The following is a 27,910-nucleotide window of genomic DNA, read 5'->3' as shown; positions in this document are numbered from 1 at the left end:
AGATTTCAGCGGCCAATCCCATAATTAGAAAAACAGGTTTCTCTCGCCGCCCCCGGTTATAGAAACCGCGGCTAGGAATATCGGAGTGCATTGAAAACACCAGGGTGTGTGTTGCGGGTGCGGGAGGAGAGAGAAAGGAAAAATTGTTTTCAAAAATTAACTTCACCACTAGCTTCCACACTCTTGTAAAGCAACGTGAGAGAGGCGGAGACTACCAACAAAAACGAAAATCACACAGCGTAGAAGAGGAACGATAAGTTGAGGGATACTGTTTCTGGCAGTAAGGGCAAAGGAAGTTGGACCTCGGAGGAAAGGAAGTGAGGGGGAGCATTTTGGCGAAGGGATCGGAAGCTTGGCGGACCGAGCGGTAGAAGCCGCAGTGGGGTGAAGGAGCTGGAGAAGGCGGAAGATGGCGGGGCTGTCGGTGCGGGACCCCGCGGTGGACCGGTCCCTGCGTTCTGTGTTTGGTGAGGGCAGAGAGGGGGCGGGAAGAGGGGGCGCCCGCGCGCACGACTCACCCCGCTTAGTGGAGGGGGGGTGAGCCGAGCGGAGTCTCCTCTGACTCCTCCCCCCCACCGCCTTTAGCTCCATGGAGACTCAACGCTCAGTTCTGCTCCGATGCTCTAGTCCAAGCTGGTGCTCTCTAGATGTTTTGGACTATACCTCCCATCAGCCCCAGCCGACACGGTCGTGCTAGACTGGCATGGTGGGAATTGTAGTCCAAAACATCTGGAGGGTATCACCTTGGCGAACGTGGTCCTCCAGATGTTGTACTGCAGCTGCCATCATCTCTCACCGTTGGTCATGCTAGCCGAGGCTGACTGGAGTTGTAGTTCAACATATGTTGGGCCGCAGGTTCCCTATGCCTGGTCCTTATGGTACGTTGCTGGCTTTGAGTTGCCACAGGGCAGGCAAGGAGGGGGAACAATATCAACATTTGTATTGATATGTCTCATTTATAGTCTCCCCATCCGGGCCTTAGGCTTCTGGTGTGCAGAATTCAGGCTTGTGGGATCTGCTTTGTTTTTGTTTGTTTGTTTTACTAGAACCCTGAGATCCACTGGTCGGAGCCAAGTGCAAAAAGTGCTGGAGGATATACCATTGTTGAGGAACAGAGTTCCTCTGAGCACATCCTCTCAGACTAAGAATTTGTCTTCCACACCAGAAGTGAGCTTACAGTCCTGTCTCACACAAACCCACTTCTGTCCCTCCACCCTAGTTTTCTTCATCTGAACAGCCTACTCTAGAAGGTGTTTTTGCTATTGTTAACCAAATAGGAGTCAGAATACTTGCTGCTGTACTGCAAATCAGTCAGATCTACCAATAGATGCCTGTCTGATCCTGCCTGAGGCTCTGTGGTTGTGAGGACAGTTGTGTTCCCCCCCCTTCCAAATGGCTCCTAACCTGTAGAATTGGGAGGGTGACTGTGACAGCCACACCCAGCCACCCTGGGTTTCTGGCTACCTGGGGAAGGGAAATCTGGCCACAACATAGTGTACCCCTCTGGTATCTGCCCACCCTTTAATGGTATGCTGCAACCAAACGAGGGGTGCTTCATTTGATTATAGGCAGCCTAATAATGACAACAGTAATAAAAACCTTTCTTGGGTCTCCCCACAGCTTCTTGAGGTAGTATGATATAACGGCTTCAGGCATGAGTGGTGAAACAGAGAGATAGAGAGAGACCACATCAAGTTTATAAACATTATAAAATTAAAGAGTTTACCAAAATGGAAAAAAAAATATGGGACTTGCAGAAAAATGCCACCACATGTGATACAGGAAAAAAAAAATACAAGAAACCCAGAATATCCTTGTGGAGAAATTACAGAAAATCAGTGTGTTCCCCTTTGAAGCAAAACCAAAATAAAACTGGATAAACACAATCTCCTTGCCCTAGTCTAAACATTCCCTAGACTCACTAGGCTCTCAGGAGAATTATACTCTCCCATAGTTCCTTGAAGCCTCCCTTCCAGGCTCAACAAACTTCTGTCTGTCTCTCCCAGGCACCCACCATGAGAAGACACCTTGTTCTAAAGAACTAAAGGATGGCTGTTCCTTAATAAAAACTTTGTCAATCATATGCCCCTCCCCAGTAAGTCACAGGAAGTCGTGAATGGGCCAGGCTGCCCACACTTCTGCAATGGTATCTATTCTGCCTTGTGCTCCCAGACCAGGTCATGTGATCAGCTGGACCAGGTCATTTGAGCTAATTAACCCTATAACTACCTAAACAAATAGACAAGTGCAAATATGCATTCCCATATTATACACAGCATCCCATAAAAAACATTGTCCCTATTGACAGTCCAGGACAGCAAAGTCCAGTTCCTTCACAGTGACGAAAAACAATTGTTCAGGTGTTGCACTGGTTGAGCAGCGGTCTGTTCAACTAGTAGGTCATAGAGTGAGCTACACTGGGTTTGCACTGGTAAAGCCCCACAGACAGTTGCAATTTCTAGGGTTCTCTAAGCTTTGGGCATGCCTGTAAAACCTATTTACATCACCCTGCCTGCTGAGGAACCCCTGCCACAGATCGTGGGGCAGAAGTTCTAGGATGCACACTTATTTCACCAGGAGAGCCTGGACAGGGCTATTGAGCTTTGCTGTTTGAGCATCACTGGAAGGTGAAATTACATGGGTTCCTAAACTTGTATATGCAAAGTTCATGTGGTGCAGGATATTTTCAGGGAAGAATCATTGGGAAAGGGTGATAAGCCATTCTTCTTTTCAAGGTGTTTTCCCTCCAGCTGAGGAGTTATTGCTGGTCTTCAGGCACAGCTACTGGGGTAAAATGGATGGGGAAAAGGCTGGGGAGGAGCCTGTAGGGCGGAAGCAGCAGGTGGAACTGGGGATAAACAGTTTTCATTCACTGGTTCTCCTTCCCAAAACCCTGTCTTTTCGTTAGTGTTATGAGGCAAATTATCTCTAGTAGTGGGAAATTTGTCTTTCAAGGCTGCTTGTACTGTTTTTCCTCATTGAGGAGCCTCTGGTATACTTCCAAGGCATCTAAGGTTCCCTCGTATAGTTTTAAAAACAACTGCTACTGAAAGAAAGGGGCTGACAAGCTTAATTCTTTACTGTCGGCGCATAATTTTTATTCCTGTTTCTCCCTCTTTCTCCCTCAGCACATATAGTTCTCCACATGCATCATCAGGTGGCAGACATACAGATTTGGGGCAGGGGTGCCCTACCATTTGCTTGCTAAGTCATTGCCTTCAAATGCATACATATTTTACTGTCTCTTGCCTAAAATTGAGCGCAAACATTTTAAAAGCCAGTTGATAACACAGGATCCAGCACTCAGGATCTATCTTGTGTCTGTTGTTCCTCACTGGATAACGTGTTCTAAATAAAACACTTCAAAACTCTCTGCTCTGTCACTGCCTCTGTAAATTGGGGACTGGGAAACAAATACTTCTGTTAGCAATGTGGCCTTGTGTTTGCACTGTTTCTAATGTGAATTATTTTAAATACCATTTTACTCCTAATAGCCTTTCATTTCAATTAAAGTAGACCTATTTGTGGTCCTTTGATTTCCTCCCCCCCAACTTATTTTCAGTGACCACTTAGTCTTATTGCCTTGCTGCTTTCAGAATGAAAACAATGTTTTGTGGGCTGAGTGGAAACTTGAATGGAAAATGCCTCATCCAGATGATGAGTGAACCATAGCTCAGTGGTAGAACATAAGAAGAGCCTGATGGATCAGGCCAGTGGCCCATCTAGTCCAGCATCCTGTTCTCACAGTGGCCAACCAGGTGCCTGGGGGAAGCCCGCAAGCAGGACCCGAGTGCAAGAACACGCTCCCCTCCTGAGGCTTCCGGCAACTGGTTTTCAGAAGCATGCTGCCTCTGACTAGGGTGGTACAGCACAGCCATCATGGCTAGTATCCATTGATACCCTGTCCTCCATGAATTTGTCTAATCTTCTTTTAAAGCCATCCAAGCTGGTGGCCATTACTGCATCTTGTGGGAGCAAATTCCATAGTTTAACTATGCGCTGAGTAAAGAAGTACTTCCTTTTGTCTGTCCTGAATCTTCCAACATTCAGCTTCTTTGAATGTCCACGAGTTCTAGTATTAGAGAGGGAGAAGAACTTTTCTCTATCCACTTTCTCAATGCCATGCATAATTTTATACACTTCTATCATGTGTTCTCTGACCCGCCTTTTCTCTAAACTAAAAAGCCCCAGATGCTGCAACCTTTCCTCGTAAGGGAGTCGCTCCATCCCATGTTCAATGCCCAGCATCTCCAGGTAGGGCTGGGCAAAAACTTTGTCTGAAGCTGTGGAGTGCTGCTGCCAGTTGCTGTAGATAGTGTTGCTCTAGTCTAGATGGACTAAGGGTCTGTGTAAGGCAGCTTCCTGTGATCTGGGAACAGTCATCAATAAAGCAGAAGGTCAAACAGGAGAGGGCTGTTGCCTCTGTGCTTGCAAACTTCCCCAGAGCATCTGGGTGACAGCTGTTTGGGGACAGGATGCTGAACTGGATGGACTTAGGGGCTGAGCCAGGAATGCCCTCAAAGCATTGCTCAAAATTATGGTAGGTAGATGGTGCAGAATGAAAAAATAATCCTTCATTGTACATGTTGCCAGTCTCTACTGCAAACACATTTGCTTAGAAGCAAGCCCTGTTCATACTTTGCAATACTTCCAAGTAAATACATTTAGGATTGCATCCTTTTACCAGATTATTCTGCCTCCTATTGGGAGGAAGGGTGGGATATAATAATAATGATGATGATGATGTGGGAGAGAGCCATAATGGTGCTAGATTTCTGGAATGCCTGCTTATTGCCTTAATCTGGGTAATAGCAACTGTGGGAGGGAACTGGGAGTTTTAAGCTTTAATTATAAAACAGCAAAGTCTTATGGCATCTTACACATTTATTAGGGTATAAGCTTTCATGGACTACATCAGATGCAAGATGTAAAACATGTCCTTGGATTGCTTTTCTTTCTGCAGTGGAAGGAAGCTGAGCACAGCTGGAGAGGACAAGTATACTTTGGCCGGCTGTGATGAAATGGCATTTTAGGTATACTGTTTGCAGCGTTTTGGAGAGGGGCTGGTAAATTTTATTTTCTGACTGCCTAAATCATCATTTCCACAAACAAAGTTGTGTGTCTGTTTTTACCAACAGAAAGTTCTTTGAGGGTGAAAGGAGAGATTCAGTTTCCTTTAGTTTTTTATATTAGTCTTTGGAGAGTGTTCTTTTTCAAAATTTGCTGGTGTTTAAGACTTGTGTGTTATACCTTAATAGAAGCGCCATCTGGGGTAATGTGTGTGTAAATATCAAGACCAGCCTTGGTTCGCATCAGCTATTGAGTTAGTGGAATGGCAATGGACTCAAGAAGCCCCTGATTCAAGAAGAAGGGGAGGGAAAAGGATTTACAGGGCATTTAACTATCACGATGAACACATTTTTAATACTTGGAAATCGGTTTCCTATATTTCTGTGCTCTATACGCTTCTCTTTCCTTTCAACACTTGAAAAAAAAACTGGCTAAAACAAGTTCCTTCAATTAATTTTGTCTCAGTCATATAGAATGTGCCATGAGAACATAAGATGAGCCCTGCTGGGTCAGATCAAATGCACTCTTCTCTTTCCCCCAGTGGCCAATCAGATGCTTCTGAGATGCCCACAAGCAGAGCGTAAGAGCAATAGCCATCTCCTCCATCCATTGCCTCCTAGCAACTGGTATTCAGTGGTATGCATCCTTTGAATGTGGATGTTCCATTTAGCTAGCAGACCTAATAGCTATTGACAGACTTTTGTTAGTGCTGTTGTAAGAACATGCGTTCTCTCAGAACACCCCTGCTAGATCCAACCAAAAGTCCATCTGTCCATCCTGTTCTCCACGGTGGCCATCCAAGCACCAAGGCCACAAGGAGGACATGGATGCAATAGTCCTCTATTATTGTTCCTCAGCCTCATACTGTTTCTGAACCTGAAGATTGCATATATCTGTCATGACTGGTCACCATTGAAAGACAGCCTTGTCCTCCATGAATTTATCTAATCTCCTTTTAAGAGCGACTGAGATGGTGGCTGTCACCATGCCTTGTGCCAGCAAGTTCCATAAATGAGTTATGTGTTGTATGAAAAACATCTTTTTGGTTTGTCTTGAGTCTATGTCAGTCAATTTCATCAGATAACTCTTATCTTCTTATGTGAGAAGAAAAACTACTTCCTCCTGTTCAGACCTAGGATATGCAGCCTTTATATATGTATATGTAGGCGGATGCATTGGGGAAGAAATATACTTTGCACACACCTTTCTACACTTGCTTTTGGGATTTTCATCTCTCTGTGAGTGTTACATAAGCCCATCTGCAGAAATGTTCTGTCCCGCACTATTGTAGATTTCTGCATTCACCTTGGCAGTGTGTCCAGTTTTCTAGCCATTTCCTCTTGAAAGAACAGCATTAAAGAGGTGTGGGGAGAAGTAGGAGTGTAATGCAACAATGCACTGTGTGCAACTCTGCTCCTTTTCATACATCTCGGGTGTCTCTGAAAAGTGCCTTGAGGGTTCTAACAAAGCTTGTACAGGGAGATCTGTGCTAGTCAGCCAGGAAAAATGTCCTTTCGTTTGTTTGAATAACAGAGTGATCTGTTGGGCCGCCAATCCCCTTTCCAAAAGTTCTGCAAGTCGATCTACCTGCAGATCCTGTATAACAGCCCATTTGCAGCCTGTTTCCTTACCTTAGCCTGTTGCTTAGAATCAAAACAGCTGAGGGAAATGAGTGAGGAGCAGACATAAATAGATGCCGTTCCTGGAGCCAGCATTCCATCAAGAGCTTAAGCTGCAGTCCTAACCTAGAAGTAAGACTAATTTAACATAGGATAATTTATTAGTAAACCTGCATGGGATTGCACTGTTAAGAATCCCAGGACTATATCCAGTGTTAGTCAAGTTCAGAGTAGACCCATTGAAATTGAATGGGCATTAGCTTAGATTTATTCATTTTGATGGGTCTACTTGAGTAGAACTTAGCTGGATAACAACCCCCGCTCTCCAAAGCCATGCTATTTGTTCTAGCTATCATATATCTTAGGCGGGGCGCTTAACCTTAAACCCAGGGCTGTGGAGTCGGAGTCGGAAGCAATTTTGGGTGCAGTCGGAGTTGGTAGAAATTACTCCCGACTTCAAAATAAAATTAATATTTTAATATTAATTTATTAATATACATTTGCCATTTATGAAGGAGTCAGAGTCGGACAGTAGAAAAATAGAGGAGTCGGAGTCGAAGGTTTGACATACTGACCCCACAGCCCTGCTTAAACCCACCTTTAAGTTGAGGTTTCCCTGGTTTTGAATACAAAAAGAGGTTTCACTATGGGCGATGAGAAGAGATGTGACCATTCCTGGCTGCTTGGAACAGTAGCATGCAAGAAGTAATTTTGATTGCTTCTGACCACTTACTGATCCTTCTGTTGCCCTCATCTTTGTTGTCACCTCCCAACAGTATTTCTTAACTGTTTTTCAACATAAGGACGAGGCACAGTACATTTCAGTAAATACATTAAAAATCCAGTTAAAACAATGCTGGCAAGTGTAAACTAATCCAAATAGCAAAACTTACACAAAAGCAACATTAAAACTATCTTCCCTTTCCAGAACCCCGATGGAACAAGCATGCCTTAACTTGTGTCTGAAAAGATGCTCAGCTTATTCCAGTGATGCTGCAGGTACTAACAATCCCCACCCACCCCTCTCTCTCTCTCCTGCAGTGGGGAACATCCCATATGAGGCCACAGAGGAGCAGTTAAAGGACATTTTCTCAGAGGTTGGACCTGTCGTTAGTTTCAGGTGAGAAAACTTCACTGTTAGGATTTCCTGAATTGAGAGAACTGAACCTGAAGGGCTGAGAAGCTAGATGAGGGTGGCATTGGGATATTTGGGGAGGGGATCAAAGGATCTTTGGGGGAGGGATTTTGGCTGAGAAATACTACTGAGAAGTAAAACTACTTTGCAAGCAGAAGGTCCCAGCACCAGTTCCTTACATACCTTCAGTCTAACCTACCTCACAGGGGTGTCATGAAGATAAAATGGGGTGACTCGGTATGCCAACTTGGAGGAAAGGTGGGATATAAATCTAATTCATAAGTGTCCAGCCAAAAGGATTAGATAGCACGGGGATGAGGAACCTGTAGCCCTCCAGAAGTTGTTGGACTCCCATCAGCCTTGGCCATAGCAGTCAGGATGATGGAAGTTGTAGTCCAAGAACATCTGGAAGGCCACAGCTTCCCCATCCCTGAGGTAGCAGTTGCGGGGAAAGACCCTTCTCTGCTTGAGACCCTGGAAAGATGCTGCCAGTCAGAGTACATAATACTGGACTGAATGGACAAATAGCCTGCCCTTGTGTAAGGAAGCTTCCTATATAGGACAGCATAGCCAATGAGCCTAACTGCAGCATCTCTCCCCTGCACAATTTTCCTGAAACCCTTTCCCCTCCCTCCCCTGTCTTCCTGCCTGTTAAAATTTCCCTTTTGTGTGCTTGCTGACTAGATTGGTATATGATCGAGAGACGGGCAAACCAAAAGGTTATGGCTTCTGTGAGTATCAAGACCAGGAAACGGCGCTCAGCGCCATGCGGAACCTCAATGGGCGCGAGTTCAGTGGGAGAGCCCTGCGTGTGGACAATGCAGCCAGCGAGAAAAACAAAGAGGAGTTAAAGAGTGAGTCGGAATGCCTTAGGGAAGGTGGGGTGGGGTGAAGGCGTCAGCAGAGATGGGCTGCCCATCAAGATGCGCAGAGGTGAAAATCTCTGGCCCTAAAGTTCCACCCAATCTCTTCTGCTAGGCCTGGGCACAGGTGCCCCCATCATAGAGTCTCCCTACGGAGACCCCGTGAATCCTGAAGACGCTCCCGAGTCCATCAGCAGGGCCGTGGCCAGCCTTCCACCTGAGCAGATGTTTGAGCTGATGAAGCAGATGAAGGTCAGTGGCTGGCAAGGCAGAGAGCTGTCCAGGCGAGTGTTTGACAGCTGACCTGGTGGCCATAGGCGACTAGGAATTCCATGTAGGCGAGTGAGCATGCTGGTGGAGGTGGGACAGATCCCTCTGCCCTTCCTCCACCAATCGCTTGGTTTCCATACTAGTTGTAGGGAGACGGAAGCCTCTTCCTCCGCGACTGGCACAGAAGCCACAGCAGGGTTGCAGACGTATAATGAAGCTCTCCTTTAACTTTTCGTTTGACAGAAGATAGTTTGTTTTTAACTAAATTATTATTGTTGTTGATGATGATAATGAGGAGGAGGAGGAAGTGCTTAAAGGCCTGCACGGTCTTACTGGGTTTTCCAAGTCTTGTTTCTGGAGTTATCTGTGTGGTTCTAAGTGAGCTGTCGGATCCTGGGCTGGGGAAGAAACGCTCTAAATGCCGGGAGATGCCAGTTCAGCCACCATGTGCGCCTCCTCACCCTCTCTCTTCCTCTTTTTAGCTGTGTGTCCAGAACAGCCCTCAGGAGGCCCGGAGCATGCTGCTGCAGAACCCTCAGCTGGCCTACGCCCTGTTGCAAGCCCAAGTGGTGATGCGGATTGTTGATCCGGAGATTGCTCTGGTACGCTTGCTGCAACCTCTCCTGCCTTGGGGAGGGGGGATGTTGGCTCTGGGGAGAGGCCTGTGTGTTTTTGCAACGTGCGCATTTTCGTGGTGCACTTATCAGCTTTTCACTGCCATTTTTCCATCCCTAGAAAATTTTGCATCGGCAGACCACCGTCCCGGCTCTGATTCCAGGCAACCCACAAGCAGGTCCTGGGCCAGGGGCTGGGCCTGGGCCTGGACCTGGGCCTGGTCCAAATGTACCAATGAACCAGCCAAACGTCCCCTCCTCCCAGCCACAACCAATAGTAAGAGGCTTTTGCTTTGGGTCGAATTTTACCCTTACTCTGTGTGCTGAGTCTGCTTCCAATTTTAAACAGTATGTGCATTGCTGTGTATGTCATGGTCTGTGAGTGTTCAAGGGACGTGTCATTTCCCGTTCTTTTATGAAGATGATGATGATTTTATTTAAAACTTAATTGGCTGTAAATATATCTAACACGTGATAAAATTAATAAAGACTTAATTAGTGCATTCATATTAATTAATAGTTCAGTAATAATACTGCTAATAATGTTAGTATTTTAATGGGTTAATAAAGTAGAAAGAATGAAGATGGTGAGTACATTGGCACATCAGTAAAAAGTTAGTAGAACAAGAAGGTTTGTGTGAATTCAGGAGAAGGGGTGAGTGCATGTTCTTAAGTGTTCGTGGGAAAAGAACAGTTTGTACTGAGAACATAAAAAGAGCCCTGCTGGTACAGGCCAGAAGCCTAACTAGTCCAGCATTCTGTTGCCCACGGGGACTAATCGGATGCCTCTGGGAAGCCCATGAGCAGAGCATGAGGGCAATAGTCCTCTCCTGCTGTTGTCCTCAAGAAAATGGCTGTCAGAGGCAGGGCTGTGGAGTCGGTACACCGGACCTTCGACTCCAACTCCGACTCCTTCATAAATGGCAAATGTATATTAACTAGTAATAACACATTTCCTGTAGTAAAATGGTAGCACAAGGCATTTCATCACCACATGAATCCAGAGCTTGGAAAAGTTACTTTTTTGAACTACAACTCTCACGAGCCCAATCCCTGGGGCTGATGGGAGTTGTAGTTTTAAAAAGTAACTTTTCCAAGCTCTGGATTCACGTGGTGGTGATGAAATGCCTTGTGCTACCATTTTACTACAGTAAATTTGTTATTACTAGTTAATATACATTTGCTATTTATGAAGGAGTCGGAGTCGGTACATTTCTACCGACTCTGACTCCACCCAAAATTGCTTCTGACTCCACAACTCCGACTCCACAGCCCTGGTCAGAGGCATTGTGGCTTTGTTTCAGGAGATAATATACAGCCATAATGACACCATAATGATACAGTCGCCATTAATTAATTATTTTATTTTATTTATTACATTTCTACCCTGCCTTTCTTTTCATGATAGAGACCCAAGGCGGCTTACATATGGTTCCCAGGTGGTCTCCCATCCAGGCACTGACCAGGCCTGACCCTGCTTAGCTTCAGACCAGAGCCTTATCCTCCCATAAATTTGTCTAATCCCTTTGTATAGGCGAGCAAGTTGGCGGCCATTGCTACATTTTGTGGTAGCGAATTTCACATTTTAGCTATGCACTGTGAGAAGAAGTACTCTTTTTTTTTTTGCCTTGGGTGGGTGCTGATGCGGGTACGTGTATGCTTCATGGTCACTTGTAACAGGTGGTTCTTGTGTATTTACCTGTGCAAGGATGTTGCAAGAGGAGGGGAAGACACTGGGCTTGCTGGGGAAATGGCTTGTAGAACAAGGCTGGGAAGTTCTCAGGTGTGTTGCTGAGTGAGGCATTGAGGTGGGCAACCTGTGGACTCCGGGGGTGGGGGTGGGGAGGCAGTGTTTCCCATGGTTGAGCGCTCCACTGCACAAAGCTATTTCCTGCAGGTTGAGAACTAGCATGTCAGGGAAGGTGGCAAGGCTAGGAAACTCTTTCACCTGATGTTCCTTCTTTGTGTGTGTGCATGGATTTTATTATTATTTGAGGGGAATAAGGAGGAACAGTCATGCAAACCCCCACATGCAGTCTGACTTGGCCCAGATGCAGATTGACCACCTCAATGAGAATAAGGCCTTGATGTGTGCTCTCTCTCTCTCTCTTGCTCTCTCTCTCCCCCCTCTCTCTCCCCCCCTCTCTCTCCCCCTCTCTGCAACCAGGGAGGTATGCATGTCAATGGAGCCCCTCCTCTGATGCAGCCACCCATGCAAGGAGGAGTGCCAGCCCCAGGCCAGATGCCAACCTCTGTACCTGGTCCCGGCCCCTTGGCTCCAGGAGGTAAGTTCTTCAGTGTGCAGATATTTGTCCGTGATTTGGCAGGTGTAATTCTTGAGCTGGAGTCACTGGGTCAGATGTTGGAAACCTCAGGAAAGAAAGGCTTAATTTGGCCAGAGATGGCAACTAATGGAAGACTGCAAATCCTGTTCACATTTCACTGGGAATCAGCTCCATGGAGCACAGGTTGCCTTCTTTCTGAGTAAACATGCATAGGATTAGACTGTTGAGCCAGGTAGAAATCTGAGACAATTAACGTTTATAATCTATAGCAGGGGTTCCCAAACTGTGGTCCACGAGCTTCATTCAGGCGGTCCATGGTGTGTCTGTAAAAATACAATTAAAAATCATACAGCATCTAGCACTGTGCATTACAATTGCTACAACACAGAAAAAAATCATTGAGTGGTCCATCATGATTCTCAGCAATTTTCAAGATGTCCATGGGGGCGGAAATGTTTGGGAACCACTGATCAACAAGAGATCTGATATGAAGGATTGTAATACATTTTAATTTTTCCTTTTTAAACGTTTTTTAAACAAATTAAAATCTCTGGTTTATTTACTTCACTTCCACAAAATCCCAAATAAGGACCATACTCAATAATGACGGACAGGTAGAGCCAGTTACTCAAACCCATTTCCACAAAGCCTTACTCAAGAGCTATATTAGCATGGATTTCAGCAGTCTCTACAAGTCCTGCAGCTGTTGGTATGTGATTAAACCAGCCTTTCCCAACCTAGTGCCTTCCAGATGTTGTTGGACTACAACTCTTGTCGTCCCTGACTGGGGCTAATGGGGGTTATACTCCAAAAACATCTGGAAGACACCAGGTTGGAAAGGCTAGATTAAATGGGTGTATTAATTGCTATAAGCAGTTGTCATGTTTTTAACAGTCCTATGTCAGTTTCTTCTACTTGATACAAAATTTGTTTTTTGCAGTTTTGGAGCCTAATTCATTCTATCAGTTGATGGCTCTGATAAGTAGCTCAAAACAGGGGTTATTTGAGCCCAGGATTTGACCCCACAACCTGCTTTCATTTCTAGCTGAGCCCTGGAATTTGTGAAAAAGTAATATAAGAGGGGGGCATCTGAACATCCCTCTCTATCACCTCGGATTAACTCCCCCTGCTCCTTGTCCACACACCCAGACATCTAACATTAGAGAGAAAGAATTCTAAGGTTAACAGGTTTGTGGCACCCTAAAGATTAACAGATTCATTACGGCATAAATGTTTCTGGGCTAGAGAACCCACTTCAACAGATGCAAGACAACATGCTTGCCGTCACCCGTAAACATTTATGCCATAATGTAGGGATGAGGAACCTGTGGGGCCTTCTAGACATTGTTGAACTTTCCAGCTTCCATCAGCCCCAGTCAGCATGGACAGCAGTGAAGGCTGATGAGAGTTGTAACCCAGCAATATCTTGGGGGGGGGGCAGATTTCCTCCCCTCCCCCCCCCATCGTAGTTAATCTGTTTGCCTTCAAGGTGCCACAAGATTTCTGCTTGTTTTATAATTGCTGCAAAGACACACAGCCATCTCTCTGGAAGAAGCATGCTGTTGCAAGCTTAATTGTGCTTCCGGGTGGATGGCGGAAGCCTAGGAAGGGTAGAGTAAAATATTCTGGGTTTTATTGTTTTGGCTTTATTTTTGTCTTACACAGGTGTTGCTGGGGTTCTGCTTTGCTGTTTTTAAGTTAGCTTTGTGTTTAACCACTCGCTTGACAACGCAGGCAGCCTGGAAATCGCATCTAGCGAGTGAGATGGCTGGGGAAGGAGGGATGGATTGCTCTGACCTTCCTCCGGCAACCCACTTGGCTTCTGTGCTAGACATGGAAGAAGGAAACACAGCAGTCCGTCTTCCACTGGGCCACTCGGCAGAAGGCTTTTTTCTTTTTTTATTAACCCACTAAGAGCTTGCATGTCCATGCAGGCTGTGGAAAGCATGGCTTCCCCTCTTCCACAGCCAGCATGGAAAGGCAGGCATTTAGCCTCGTAGCAGGCTAGTAAGATAAATAAATAAAAATGGCAGGTGAATAATCTATGCTGGCTGATTTACAAGGCTGGTTTTAAATCGTTAAGTTTGCTTTTTATGTTTTTCTGGCTTCTCCCCACCCTCACCCATATACTACCCAGTGGGTCATATCCAACGTTAGTCCTACTCGGAATAGACCCATTGAAATTAATGAGCATGGCTAACTTAGGTCTATTAATTTCAGTGGGTTTACTGTGAGTAGAACGTAGCCAGATGTATTCCTGTGCTTAAGAAGATTGACATGACTCTTTTTCTCCCCAGGGGGCATGCCAGGAGGTGGCCCGATGCTCCTAGAACGTGGCCAAGGTAAAGCAGATAATCCATCAATGTCTGGTTGGGCTCCCACTTTGCAGGCTGACTTGCTGACAAGTTTGGGGCGGGGAGGGAGTCTCGTATCAGGGTATCCCTCCCCCAAAACTACACTATCCCAGGCTCTCTATAACTCTGCCCCTCCATTTCTCTTTGTGCTTAGTGGACAATGAGAGTGATGCTTTCCCCAATAATGCTTCATCAGGTACTTTGCATGCACTGCAGAAAACAGGAAAAACACCCCTTGGTTGGGCTCTGTGGTCTGGTTGATAGCGCTTGAACCAAGTTACTGCCTGCTTTCTTTCATTTAGCCAGCAGAGGGCGCCATCACTCCTTGAAATGCTTTGCCAGCCTCCTTTTTTTTTTTTCTTTCGCACAAGGTTAATGGGCTTGCTTTGTTCTGGTGATGGAGGCCAAGGAGGTTTGTGTCGGGAGATGTTGCTGCATGTTTGTTCTTCCACCTGGTTGCACTGAAATGTGTCTCTGGTTCTGTAAAACAAAACAAAATTATATTTGCCTTGTTGGGCCAGATGAAGATCCCATTTTAGCTCAAACATCTAGATGCTCCCAGAAGCTCATCAACAGATCATGATGTTGATGGCCATAACAAGTAAATAAATATGTATTTTTGTATGTATTTAACCTTCTTCCCTGTTCAGTCCCAAGGGCAAGTTACAGTATTATTCTTAGCGGTTATTATTCTCAGTAATAAGCGGCTAAGAAAGAGAACCTGTAGCCCAATTTGAAACATGTCACCCTTGAGTTCAGTGGTGCTCACTCTCAAGTAACTGTGCAAAGGATTGCAGCTTTAGTGAGCTTCATTGCAGAGTTAGCGGTTTTGTATCCGAGTCCCTCACGTCTCATACCCAAGCATCTCCATGCACTTTTGTTACGTGGCCCATCCTGGTTTATTTTTCTGGCCTGGTTCACACATAATGCTAAAACATGGTTTACTAAACTGTGGCTCAGTGCTATGTGTGAACCCTGCCCAGCAGTTTAATTATGGTTTGTTTACTGCCTACCAACCACAATAAAAAACTGTGGTTTGTTTTAACTATGGCTTGGCATTAGATGCAAACCCAGCACCCATCCTTAACCATGACTCTGTTTCACCACGCCACCCAAACGTTCAGCAAACTACAAAGGCACGAGGCAAGAGCAGCTGGAAAACAAAACAAACACTGGAGAAATAAGCCATGGTTTGTTTGAGCACCTGTGGGACAACTCATAATTAAACAAACCATGGGCTAGCATTATGTGCAAACCAGGGCTCTGTACTTCTTATATGTCAGTCCTTTTATTGTTGTTGTATCGGGGGAACGTTCTCCTTTCTACATTCCTTAAATGTGCTTAAATTGAAAGCCAGTGTGGCATAATAGTTGGAACGTCAGACTACGACTGGGGACACTCAGGTTCAAATTCCCATTCAGCCATGAAGCTCGCGGGATGACCTTGGGCCACTACCTCACAGCGTTGTTGTGAAGATAGCACGGGGGATGAACAAGAACCATGAACCTTTTAAAGGACGGCAGGATATAAACATAAAATATAAACAAATTAACCAACAGGTTTCTTAGCAGTGTCTCTCCTGGACAGGCTTGCATATCCTTTGCAGCCTTTGTTGGCTCTGCTAAGTGATGTGCTTTATATTCCACCTTTCCCCAATACTCTCCCCGCTGCATTATTTATGGCAAATAATGTAAACACCAGCAATAAGAACGGCAGCAAAGCAGCAGCCAGTAAAACAGAAAATAAGTCACAATTAAAGAAAAAAACAAATGAAAGATTGTCAGAAAGATAGGCAAATGAAAGCATATCTAGTTGGGGCCTACCAGAATGTAACATAGGCACCTGTTGAGAATATGCCTGCAGTTGTTCCAAAGTCAGGGTGCCACCCCAGAGAGGGCTCTGGCTCTGGTAGCTCCTCAACCTGCCTCCAAAAGGGGGTGAACTGCCCAGAGCAGAACCTCAGCAAAAGATCTTAACAATTGGACTGATTTGCATGGGAGCGGACAGCCAACAGATCACACCAGAAGCAAACAGGCTTTTAAGCACTGGCAAGATAAGGAGGTAAGAAGAGCCCTACTGGATCAGACCAAAGGCCCATCTAGCCCAGTGTCTTGTTTTCCACAGTGGGCAACCAGAAGCCTATAGGAAGTCCACAAGTGGGACATAATCACCCTCCCTCACTGTTACTCCCCAGAGTGACGGATTCAGGAATTTGCCTCTGATCCTGGATCAGAGTGTACAGCCATCCTGACTAGTAGCCATCAATTATCATGAATTTATGTAATCCCCACTTAAAGCCATCTTAAGTCGGTTGCCGTCACTACATCTTGGGGCAGTGATGTGGTTGGCTATGCAGGTTCCAGTTAATAAGCTGTCTGTCTGATTCTGAGCCTGTTGAAGTTCTGTTTCTTAGGCAGCCCCACACGTTATGCATTGCAGTACTCTTAACTTCAGCGTTTTATAGTTAACAGGGTGCTGCCTGTGGCCCTCTTGACGCTGCAGGACTACAGTTCCCATGGTCACTGAGCTGCTGGGAATTGCAGTCCATCAACATCTGGAGAGCCGCCGAGAAAGAGAGGGAAGCAATAAGCAATTGCCACTTTCATTTTCGGCTGGTTGCTGGCTCGGCACTTCGAGGGCTTCCCTCTCTTTGTCTGCAGTGCATTTGGGGTGCCTTCCTCTTCACTCTCCCAACATCTGGTGAGCCACAGGTTTCCCTAAACCTGAACTAAATGCTTATGCTGGATAAAGGTCCAGAAAGATCTCGAGCCTTTGGGGTTAATGGAGAGGTCTCTCCTGTTCATTTAAGAGGGAAGCATCTCTCTGGAGATGTGCCAGAAGAAAGGGAAGGGATCATCTAGCCAGGTGTGTGTGTGTGTGTGTCCGCCCGTGTGCAGCGAGTACATCTGGTATTGATGTGACTGCTCTTTCTCCCTCTCTTCCTGCTGTTCGGCCAGGGAACCTGCAGCTCTCTCCCGTGGGACCTGCCAGGCCTTCCTCTATTGAGCGAGTCCAAGGTACCTATAGCTGCTGTTGGCTTCCCTTGCTCGTTGCATGCAGTGCAGGGTGTATGTAACGAGACCACGGCTTGCTTAGGGCTTGCAAGGCCTCGTAGCTTGGGGAGCAGAGCAGAAGACGTCGTGCAGGGATGGATGGGGGGGGGATGCCTTCAGTGTGTAGGGGCCGCCTGGGGCTATAAGCGCTGATCAACATCGCAGGATGGACGCTCCTCACTGCTGGTGTTTGCAGCTTCAGTTGTGATTGCCTCTTGATGGTGTCAGCCGAAGATGGGGCTGCTTCTTCATAAGGTAGTGTGCACACGGTCCTGATACGAAGCCTAAAGCTTTGGAAATGAATCCATCTGTGTAACGGCATCTGTGTCTACCCTCTCGATAAGCCTTGCTTTTTTCTTCTTACCTCTTTCTTTTGTCCCCTCCCCCACCCCAGTGTTAAAAATTAGATTGTAAGCGCCTTGGGGCTGGGAACTTGTGGTGGTGGTGTGTTTTTGCAGTTGCATACGTTACTTTGTGCCAGCCTGTCTGAACTGGCTGGGGCTGATGGGCATCTTGGGAGGGCACCAGGTTCCGGAAGGGTGCAATCTATACAGCGCCATGTACATGGATGGTACTGTATAAATGATAAGACACCAGAGCACAGAATACGTCCTTGCGAATCTTTTTTAGAAGAGCAATATTCATTTTTGAAATAAACACAGGGTGCATGCCATATGCACCATAGTTTTCCCTTTAAAATACATGCAATCCAGAACTTCCTCCTTTTAGTTGCTGCTTCCATGGATTTTAAAGGGGTATATAGCTATGATCTGTAGTGCAACTAATGCAATAGGCATGTATTTTCTATTTGCTACCAAAATGCAAAACATCTTGTCAGAGGCGTTCCAAAAGATCCTGCCTTCTCTGTGCACATTCTCCTTTTCTTGATTCTGTTCATCCCTGAGCAGGCAGGCTCAGCATCGTGGGGGAAAAGGAACAATACAAGGCTGCATTGTCTGTGTGGAAGATAGTCCAGCCCCGTCGTGGCTTCTTCCTCAGCGCACAGTGCTCCTCGGGTGAAGGGGGTGCACAGAGGTGATGAACTTCAACCTGAGCAGTAGGGCCTCTCTCCCCAAGACCTTCATGCCTCCCCCTTTCTTGCCTTCCCGACAGTGCCCATGCCAGATCCACGGGCCCCCATGCAACGTGGGCCAATGCCAGCTAGCGGCCCACCGCCTCGAGGCCTTCTGGGAGATGCCCCGAATGACCCGCGTGGGGGAACTTTGCTCTCAGTTACTGGAGAAGTGGAGCCCAGGTAAGCAAAACAAATTAGAACTTGTGGAGTCGGTGCCCAGCGGGAGGAATTGTAGGCTCTTGGTAGGCCTGGACTGCTTGCAGTGATTCTAAAAATACAAGTGACAGTGTCTGTTCCTCCTTATTCCCCCCCCCCCGGCCGCCTTTTGTTGTGCGGCTGCAGAGCGCAGAGCGGCAGCTTCATTTGAATTATGTATGTGTGCATTTCTGGGGCCTGGTTCTGTGTGTGGACTGTGCCAGCAGACTTGTAAGGGGATGTGCATTGGGAGGGAGATTCACATGCTCTCCTGCTGTCAGGGCTGAAGCTTCGGCATCTGGCAGAGGAGAGCCAGGAGTTGTGCTAGACAGTCAGAGCTGAAAGACACAATAAAACACACCAGAGGCAAGAAGACCCATAGTTGTTCAGGCAAAGCCCCAACCCAAACAGGGAGCCCTTTATATCCCTTCCTGGCCGGCTGGGATGGGGGGCACCAGTCCAGACCCTGAGAGTACTTAGTCACAGCTCTGTGTATTTCAATGCAAACCACAGTTCTGAAGACTCACAACATAGGGAAGCCCACACACACACACACACACAGAGCTGTGGGTTCCCAGTTCTAGCCCTGGTGTTTTGTGGCAGGTGTGCCTGGGTTGTGCCACCATATCGCAAGTGGGAATTTGCATGAAAGAAAGCTAGAAAGCTAGCATGTTAGGAGGATGGCAAGGCTAGAAGTCTTCTACCTGCCATCTTATTTTATGTTGCAGGGTGGGATTTGTTGTTTTTGTTTTTATATAGGAAGAGCATTCTGTCATATGAGCTTGGAAGTAGGATAGTCCAGACTGAGTTTGGCCGCCTCATTTGCTGTGTGAGGGAACTGGACCTGAGATCTGACATCTTTCTTCTCTCTTCCCTCCCCCATCCTCTTCTGCAGGGGTTACCTTGGACCCACACACCAGGGCCCTCCCCACCAGGGCGCCCCCATGCACCATATGCCTGGCCATGACAACCGGGGGCCACCCCCCCATGAAATGAGAGGTGGACCAATGGGAGAACCCAGACCCTTGATGGGAGAGCCACGAGGGCCCTTAATGGATGGCCGAGGTGAGAGAGGGTATCGAGCTTAAAGGAAAAGGGACATTTATTTAATGCAAGCGGTATAAATCCCAGCAAAGTAAGTGATTCACCAGTGTTGGTTGCAAAGTCTTAGCAGATCAATATAATCTCCTGAAGTCGGGTTATATAGAGAACCCACCTCTCAGAGTGTACGCCTGGGTTAGGATATAAACATTGTTGTTAATTGCACCAATAGAATTGGCTCTGAATAGATTAAATCACTATTTAGAAGTGCTGAATTACATAGCCTTGAAGGATAAGAGACACACCAGATAAAGTGACCTTTCTGATTAGGTCACCTCTTGTAGACGAGCATGTGACTCTTAGGCCTTCTTATTGTTCATCTGTTAAACTCCTTGCACTTGATGGTGGAAGGGTGCTTGCGGGGCAATAGGCAGGTCCAACTCCTTTCTTGCTTATCTCTTATCAGGAGAAGGGGTGTAGCTCAGTAGTAGAGCATCTATCTGCTTTGCATGCACAAAGTCCTGGGTTCAATCCCAGCATCTCCAGGTAGGGCTGGCAGAGACTAGTGCCTGAAACCGTGAAGAGCCACTGCCAGTCCGTGTAGACAATACTAATGTGGCACAGGGGTAGCCGATATGGTACCCTCCAGATGTTATAACCTACAACTCCCATTGTCCGCAACCATTGGGCATGCTGGCTGGGATTGATAGAAGTTAGAATCCACAACATCCAGTGGATGCCACATTGGCTACCCCGGCAAAGTACACAGAAGCTCATCAATTTCTGTAATAGAGTTCAGCATGTACTTAAATCTCCATCACTGCAACTCCTGGGATTTTACTTTGGCTGGATCGTTCCCATTGTGTCTAAAAGCGTACCATACTTATTTTGCAAAAATAAATAAGCTGATCTTTGCCCAGAGTGGCTTTTGATCTAAAAGCAAATGTAAGGGAGTGCAAAACAGGAGAGAATTGAAAGCAAGTATCTGTAAATAGTATACTCCTAACTGTAGATGCTAAGCTGTTTACCAAGTGTCCCTGATTTCTCTTCTTACCGCTCTGTCAGTCTTTGCCCCCAAGTTTGCATAGCCTACAAAACTTCAGCTGTCAGGATGACATCGAACACATTTAATGCACTTGTACGAAGCACAGAAAGAAGGACCAGTAAAGCCTGGAATGGGCTTCTTGCGTGGTCTCAGGCTGGTAACTCCCAGTTTTGCTTCTTCATCTATAAAATGAACTGTGTGTTTTAGTTTTGATGGTCTTCTATGCAGGGGGAAGAGATCCAAGAGGCATGGAACCTCGAGGCATGGATGGCAGGGGCATGGAACCCAGAGGAATGGAGCCCAGAGTGATGGATACCAGGGGCATGGAGCCCAGAGGGATTGAGCCTAGAGTGATGGAAATGCGGGGCTTGGAGCCTCCTAGAGGCATGGAGCCCAGAAGCATGGAGCCCAGAAGCATGGAGCCTCGTGGGATGGAGCCCAGAAGCATGGAGCCTCGTGGGATGGAGCCTCGTGGGATGGAGCCCAGAGGGATGGAACCCAGAGGGATGGAGCCCAGAGGGATGGAGCCCAGAGGGATGGAACCTCGTGGGATGGAACCTCGTGGGATGGAGCCCAGAGGCATGGAACCTCGTGGGATGGAGCCCAGAGGCATGGAACCTCGTGGGATGGAGCCCAGAGGCATGGAACCTCGTGGGATGGAGCCCAGAGGCATGGAACCTCGTGGGATGGATCCCAGGGGCATGGAGCCCAGAGGCATGGAACCCCCTAGGGGCATGGAGCCCAGAGGCATGGAGCCTTCTAGAGGCATGGAGCCTCCAAGGGGAATGGAACCCAGAGGCATGGAGCCTAGGGGCCCTGGTCCCAACCCAAGGGGTCCGATGACTGGAGGAATTCAAGGTCCTGGGCCTCTTAGCATGGCAGCAACTGTCCCTCAGGGGCCTCGACAGGTATGTGGAGCACCTCTTTGTTGTTGCATTTTCACCAGGGGGTCCTCAGGCAAGTTCTCGATGTCAGCACCTGGAGAGCCTCACCGGGGTATGCCAACTATTGGTATAATAATCCTTTCCAAATGGGCGGGCTGTGTGTGTGGAATCTTCATATTTAATGCCATCCTGTTGAAGGCTGGAGTGGCTTCAGTGGTTGCCCTAGCACTCACATAAACCTCTAGAGTAGTCATGGGGAACTCGCATCCCTCCAGATGTTGCTGAGCGCTAGCTCCCATCAACCCTAGCCAATGTGGCCCATGGCCAGGGATTATTGGAGTTGTACGCCAGCAATATTTGGAGGGCCAAAGGTTCCCAGTCCCTGCTCTGGAAGAAAAGGGAAACACTTCTGCAGGCCCTCTACCTTCACAACAGAAAAATGATTAATAGTTCCAAGGTCAAAACCAGTCTGTATGAGAAATCATTAGAGAGAGCCAAGGAACTGTCTGTGGAAATCATGTCAGGGATTCCAGGCCAGCTCTTCATGCACTCTTCAACCTCCTCCTGCTACCAGGCTTCCTCTAGCCATTAACATACTCATCCTTTCCAAGTCATCAGCTGGAAAATCCATGGACTGGGGAACGGGCCAGAAGGGTGCCTGTTTTCTTTCACAGTTGTCAGAAATTAAATTGGCTGGGGTTTGGTGAATTACTGCTCAGTTACTTCTGGGACAGCAGGCTAAGTGTCCTTGTGCTTTTCTCATCAATGGATGATCATCTTCCTGTGGTTTCCCCCCAGCTGTTAGTGTCCAGCGGTAGAGCAGCTCGTAATCTCTGGAGCTGTCTTGCAAGGCACCACGTGCATGTTGTCCATTTTCATGAACGCAGCAGGGAAGGGGGCAGTACATTTTTACCAGTTCTCCCTTCGTGTCTGCAGGTGCCTAATATGCCAGCGGCAGCCATGCAGGCTGGAGGCATGCCAGGAGCAAGCGTGCAAGCAGCTGGGCAGCCTGGAGGGTTCAGCCCTGGCCAAAACCAAGTAACACCTCAAGATCATGAAAAGGTAAGCCAAACATTGCTCACCCGACGGAAGAGCCCTCGTTGAGCCTCTCTCTTTTCTTAAAGAGGCAAGCAGCAGCGGTCGGCAGGATGGGGTGGCAGTACTTACCTGACGTCCCGTCACCAGCATCAATGTAGCGTGTCAGAAGGGGCGAGGCCAGCATGGTGCGAACTCACTGGCAGAGCTAATCTAGCAGTTTGCACCTTGCCACCATCTAGCCCCTGCCCCTCCCAGTACACCACAGCAACACTGGGAACAGGAGTTCAGGAAAGTGCTGCCAACCACTGCTGGGGGCAAGATCAGTGACAGTTAGGAGCAAGGTCTTTTCAGTGGTGGCCCCAAGGCTCTTGAATGAGAAAGTGTGGTCGAGCACACCCCTCTTGACTTTCAAAATGATGTGCTTTACATATCTTTTGAAGCTAGCTTTTAAAGTGTAATATGCTGGTCTTATGTGATTTGGTTACTAGTATTTGTATTTATGTGTGATTTGCTTTATTTCTGTGGTGTTTTTTTTTTTTTTTTTTTTTGCTATTTGAATTGTGCTGGGCTAGGCAGCATATGAATCCTGAAATGAAAAAGAGTATACGGGGAACAAGAATTTCCCTACTGGTTTCGACTAGTGCAGGTGATTTTCTGTCCTTTTAAATACCACCTCTTAACGCTTCTCTGTAAATGTCATAAGAAGAGTCCTGTGGCCTGTCTCGTCCAGCATTCTGTCCTACGGTGTCCAACCAGATGCTTATGCAAAGTCCACAAGCAGGGCGTGGGAGCAGGAGCACTCTCCCCCTCACGGCCCAGCAGCTGGTACTCAGAGGCATGCTACCTCTGACACTGGAGGTAATATAGCCATTTTCCTCTATGCATTTGTCCAGTCTCCTTTCAGAGCCATTGAAGTTGATGGCCATCGCTACATCGTCCTGTGGTGGCAAACGCCACAGTTATAACTATGCAGTACATGAAGCAGTGCTTCTTTTTGTCTGTCCCAAATCCCCCACCCTTCAGCTAAATTGGACGATCCCAGGTTTAGTAGTACAAGATACTTCCTCCCCACCATGCGTAATTTTACTCACCTCGGTCATGTCACCAGTTAACTGAGGGTGCGGCTTATGTGGCCCACCTCTTAACACAAGGCTGAAATGGTCTGCAGCAACCCCTCTAGTGCAAATAGGATGCATTGCACACTTATTCGTGTTATGGTTATGTGGGACGGGGGGAGCGAGGGCAGAGGGAGAGTATACGCTGGAAGCATCCAAAGAAGGTAAGCCCTCTGAAAAAGTTGAGGAGGATTGTGTTTTCGATTCAGGGAACGATTCAGTTACCAAGGATGGTGTTCAATGCTAGCTCTACCCAGTGTGGACCCATTGAAGTTAATAGACGCGACTAACTTAATTTAATTTCAGTGGGTCTATTCTGAATAGGATTTAGTTGAATATGACCCTAAGAATTTTATTTATTTATTTATTTTTAAAGCCTGGGTGCACCCTTATCCGTTTCTTCCATCCCCCCGTAGGCTGCACTCATCATGCAGGTCCTCCAGCTAACGGCAGACCAGATAGCGATGCTGCCTCCAGAGCAAAGGCAGAGCATCCTGATCCTGAAAGAGCAGATACAGAAGTCCACCAGCGCCCCTTGATTTGCATTGTTTGGGTAAGAGGGGAGTCGAGAAATTGTTGGCAGGGGCTGCACTGGGCTCGGCGGAACAGCCTCAGACCGTGTCGAGGCCGGCTTGGAGGACTCTTGCTTCTCAGCCTCAGTCAGTCTTCTCATTTCGAAAAGTTTGCCAGCTTCTTCAGTTCCTACATATTGCATCCCTCTATTTCAGCCTTCGGCAGCCTGCTGCTTCCCAGATGTTTTAGGCAATAATTCCCATGCTGGCTGGGGCTGATGGGAGTTGTCATCCAGAACATCTGAGGGGCACAAAGTTAACAAAAGCAACACTATTTGATTTACTAGACAAGTGCCTCTGGTTTTCTGAGGGAAAACAGAGAGAGAATACCCATTGCCTTCCGTTTCCAACAGATAGTTCCAAGATACTAAAGGGGAAAAATCCAGTGGATATTTCTCCTGTCCAAACCCCTTGGAAATGGAGCTCAGAAATACACCCATGCTCTGAACTTTGCTCTTGATGGGGTTTGTGCAAGACAAGGTCTTGGAGGAGTCCCCCAGTACAACATATCTATGAAGGGTCAGCAAGGTGGCACTGTTACTTAATATGCGTCTGCAACAGCAGTTACATTTCTGTAGAACTTCTGGAAGATATTTCATATGGGGAGAATTATGCTGAAAAAGCCAAAGGAAAATAATGGTTGAATTGTAGCCATGGAATTGTACTTGGAAGCGGAGCAAGATATCACACTTTACTTCAGGCAGCTCCAAACCAATGGGTGCCCAGCCTTTTTTTTTTTAAATCCTTCCGGGCACAGAGGCCTCTCTAGAGTGCTCAGATGCTCTTACACTTAGAAAGGCCTTACAAATTGTTGCCACATTTTCTGCAGTTTTTACTATCAGTGCTGGATAGATGGAACCACTATTCCCCCTCCTGCTTTCAAGGATCTATCCGAGATCCCCATTTAGAGGTTTTTCGGCAGGGGTTTGGCAGAACTGGGGACAACACCTCTCTTCCTAACAGAATTCTTTGTTCTCTTAGGTTTGGAAACCTTCTGACAAAATGACACATTGGAGATGGCCCCGGAGACCACTTGTATGCCATTTCATTGTCTGAGCCAGTGCAGTTATGAGGGGAGGGGGTTCCTGTACTCCCCCCCCTGATTGTTGATTTTTATTCTCCCCCCATTTTGTTTATTTCCTTGTGTTTCAAATAAAAACACTTGTCCTGGGTTTGAGTCCTGGTTTGTTGTACATCTGCGCTACACTGGCTTCCCCAGCCGCTTCTCCCTGTCATGCAAAACAAAGTTGTAACTGCCATGAAGTCATTCTCGCCCTTGTCAATCTATTGCATCATCCACCCTGCCCAGTTTTTTCAAAGGCAGTAGACTAAAATTCTCACATGCCTCTTTCACCACCATCCTACAAAACAGGGGTGGGGAACTTTTTTTTCAGCCCAAGGGCCAAATTCCGTTCTGGGCAACTTTCAGAGGGCTGGAGGCAAAACGTGGGTAAAGCAATGAATGTAAATGTTACCTTTGCACAGTGGCACGAATCCCTCTCTATCCTCCACCTAGGCAAGCAAGAGTCACGATCAGAGTTCAAGGATACATTCTAGCCAGGCAAGGTATGAAGCCAGCAAGGCGTATGGCCTAGGGAGAGTTCTGGGGGCCTGATAGAGAGGCCCCTGAGCCTGAGGCTTCCCACCCATGCAGTAAAAGCTAATCCAGACAAGAAACTCTTATAGCACCTCTAGAAAATGGGACAGGATTGGATGTTGCATAGACTGCCGAGGGATATTTGTTCCACAGCCTCTGAGAGGCTATGCTGTGCACTCGTCCTGTCCTCATGGGGTTTATTGTTAAAAGGACCACATCAGGGATGGTCAACGCAGCCAGTCCCTCCATGCATACACTAGTACAGGGATGGGGGCCCTGTGGCCCTCCAGATGCCCTTGGACTCCAACTCCCATAATCCCTGGCCACTGGCCATGCTAGCTGGGGCTGATGGGAGTTGGAGTCCAAGGGCATCTGGAAGGCCCCACGGGGTCCCCATCCCTACACTAGCATTATTGATTGTACTTTTTGCCCCAGTTGGAAGAAGAGTGGGATAGGAGGGACTGCTGCGGTTCCCAGGCAGGCTGAAAGGCCAGGCTACTTAGCTTCAGGCCACCGAGTTGCATCATGGGCATTATTAGACCGTTGTGCCACAGGTAGGGAGCCCGTTGCATGCTACTGGGCCACAGCTCCCATCATCCCTGACCATTGGCCATGCTGCCTGCAGCCGATAAGAGTTGAAGTCCCAACAAAATCTGGAGGGCCACAGGTTCCCCTCTGCTCAAAAGCAGTGGTCTTCAAGCTTTTGAGACCTATTGACCTCAGCCTACAGCAGGAGACCTACTTTTAATTTTTAGCATATTTCTTCTTTCTTGAGAGCTATGATAGCAAGGAGAGCAGCTTTCCAGTGTCTTCAAAGAGGACATTTTAGAAAGTGCAGCTTCTTGGGGATAAGAAAAGTTGGGGCTGTCAAAATCCTTACACCATTAAAGGGAAAAAAGTGCTTTCTCTTTGGGTCACCCTCTCCCAGTTCTTTCAATCGAAGGTGAAGAACCTGCAGCCCACAGCCTGATTTCATATTGGTGTCAAGGAGGCCAAGGAAGTGGCTGAGAGCAAGAAAGATGCCTTTGTTTCTGACCTCGCCTACCACCAGCATCTAGTCCCCAAAAGAAGAAAAGGTTCTCCACCTCTGCTTTCAGTCATTCTCCTATTAAAAAATAATCATTAAAAGAACATCACGATCCACAAACCTACAGGTTCCAGGTGTTGAAAACCTGATGCTTTAGGGTCAGGGATGGGTAAATGGACCTCTAGATGCTGTTGGACTTGCACGTCCCATCATCGCTTGCCATTGGCTATGCTGCCTTGGGCCTTTGGGTGCTGGAGTCCAACCACATTTGGAGGGCCACCAGTTAGCCAGCCCTGGCTGAGGTTAATGTCGCATTCTGTGTTGTGCTCCCCACTGTATCAAACCAGTCTTTGCTGTTACTTGTACCTTTCCTGGTACGCTAGATTCAAGGACAGCTCAAAGCCGCTTATTGATTAATTTGTACTTGAAAAGCATCTCCGCATTAAAATAATTCCTTGTTAGATTCCTGCTATGTGCATTCTATAAAGGTTGCCCTTGTAACTTTCTTACTGGAGGAGTCCTTTCATGGGCTGAAGATCTCCCCGGTGGGCTGATTACTTTAATACAGCGTGCAAATACATCCTTTGTGTCTGCCAAACCTGAATTGATTTTCAGCCTTGCAAAATTAAAGGACAGTACATGGGAAATGTTAACTCCCTACTTGAGTAGAAGTAAGTATTACGGTCCTGAATATTTAGCCACAGAGTACATTTTAACCATTGTTTTCAAAATAGAAATTAGTGTTCTGGGCAGCTTAAGCATGGTTCAAGTGCATGGAATATGTAGTGCAGTTCACAGTCCATATGTTAACAGAATTGGTTATTTGCATGGTCTCTTGAAGGCAACATGTTTGCAGAATCTACTGGCACATTGAAGGGATATTTACATCAGATAATGCTCCATTTCCTGCATGAAAAAGTTGTTGGGTCTTCAGCTTTTCCCAACAGAAACAATGAAGATTTTAGGGTGTGGATGATCCCAGCCACACAATCCCAAGATGAGGTGGAACTGGGTCCACCTGTAACCACAACATTTAGTAGCCTTGATTCAGTTTCAAG

General features: G+C 47.0%; 1 protein-coding gene across 5 annotated transcripts; it reads left to right on the top strand.

The window, feature by feature from the left end:
- Window positions 1–118: 118 nt before the first annotated feature.
- CSTF2 (cleavage stimulation factor subunit 2) lies at window positions 119–25,400 on the top strand. Of its 5 annotated transcripts, none has more exons than XM_061598598.1 (16): window positions 119–467; window positions 7,731–7,809; window positions 8,509–8,678; window positions 8,803–8,939; window positions 9,440–9,559; window positions 9,693–9,848; window positions 11,739–11,856; window positions 14,154–14,198; window positions 14,365–14,406; window positions 17,168–17,227; window positions 18,377–18,518; window positions 19,429–19,598; window positions 20,848–21,527; window positions 22,440–22,565; window positions 24,073–24,209; window positions 25,210–25,400. In XM_061598598.1, exons 1-15 carry the CDS (start codon window positions 410–412, stop codon window positions 24,193–24,195), a joined length of 2,226 nt encoding a protein of 741 aa, XP_061454582.1. In that variant the 5' UTR covers window positions 119–409; the 3' UTR covers window positions 24,196–24,209; window positions 25,210–25,400. The 5 variants fall into 5 exon arrangements, with proteins under 5 accessions (XP_061454582.1, XP_061454581.1, XP_061454583.1 ...); XM_061598597.1 differs by having other exon boundaries at window positions 17,159–17,227; XM_061598599.1 differs by lacking the exon at window positions 14,365–14,406.
- The last annotated feature ends 2,510 nt before the right edge of the window (window positions 25,401–27,910 follow it).

The sequence above is a fragment of the Rhineura floridana genome, chromosome 16, assembly GCF_030035675.1.
Source record: "Rhineura floridana isolate rRhiFlo1 chromosome 16, rRhiFlo1.hap2, whole genome shotgun sequence".
Lineage (NCBI taxonomy): Eukaryota > Metazoa > Chordata > Lepidosauria > Squamata > Rhineuridae > Rhineura > Rhineura floridana.
Note: the sequence above shows the minus strand (reverse complement) of the source record. Positions and strands in the feature narration are given on the sequence as shown.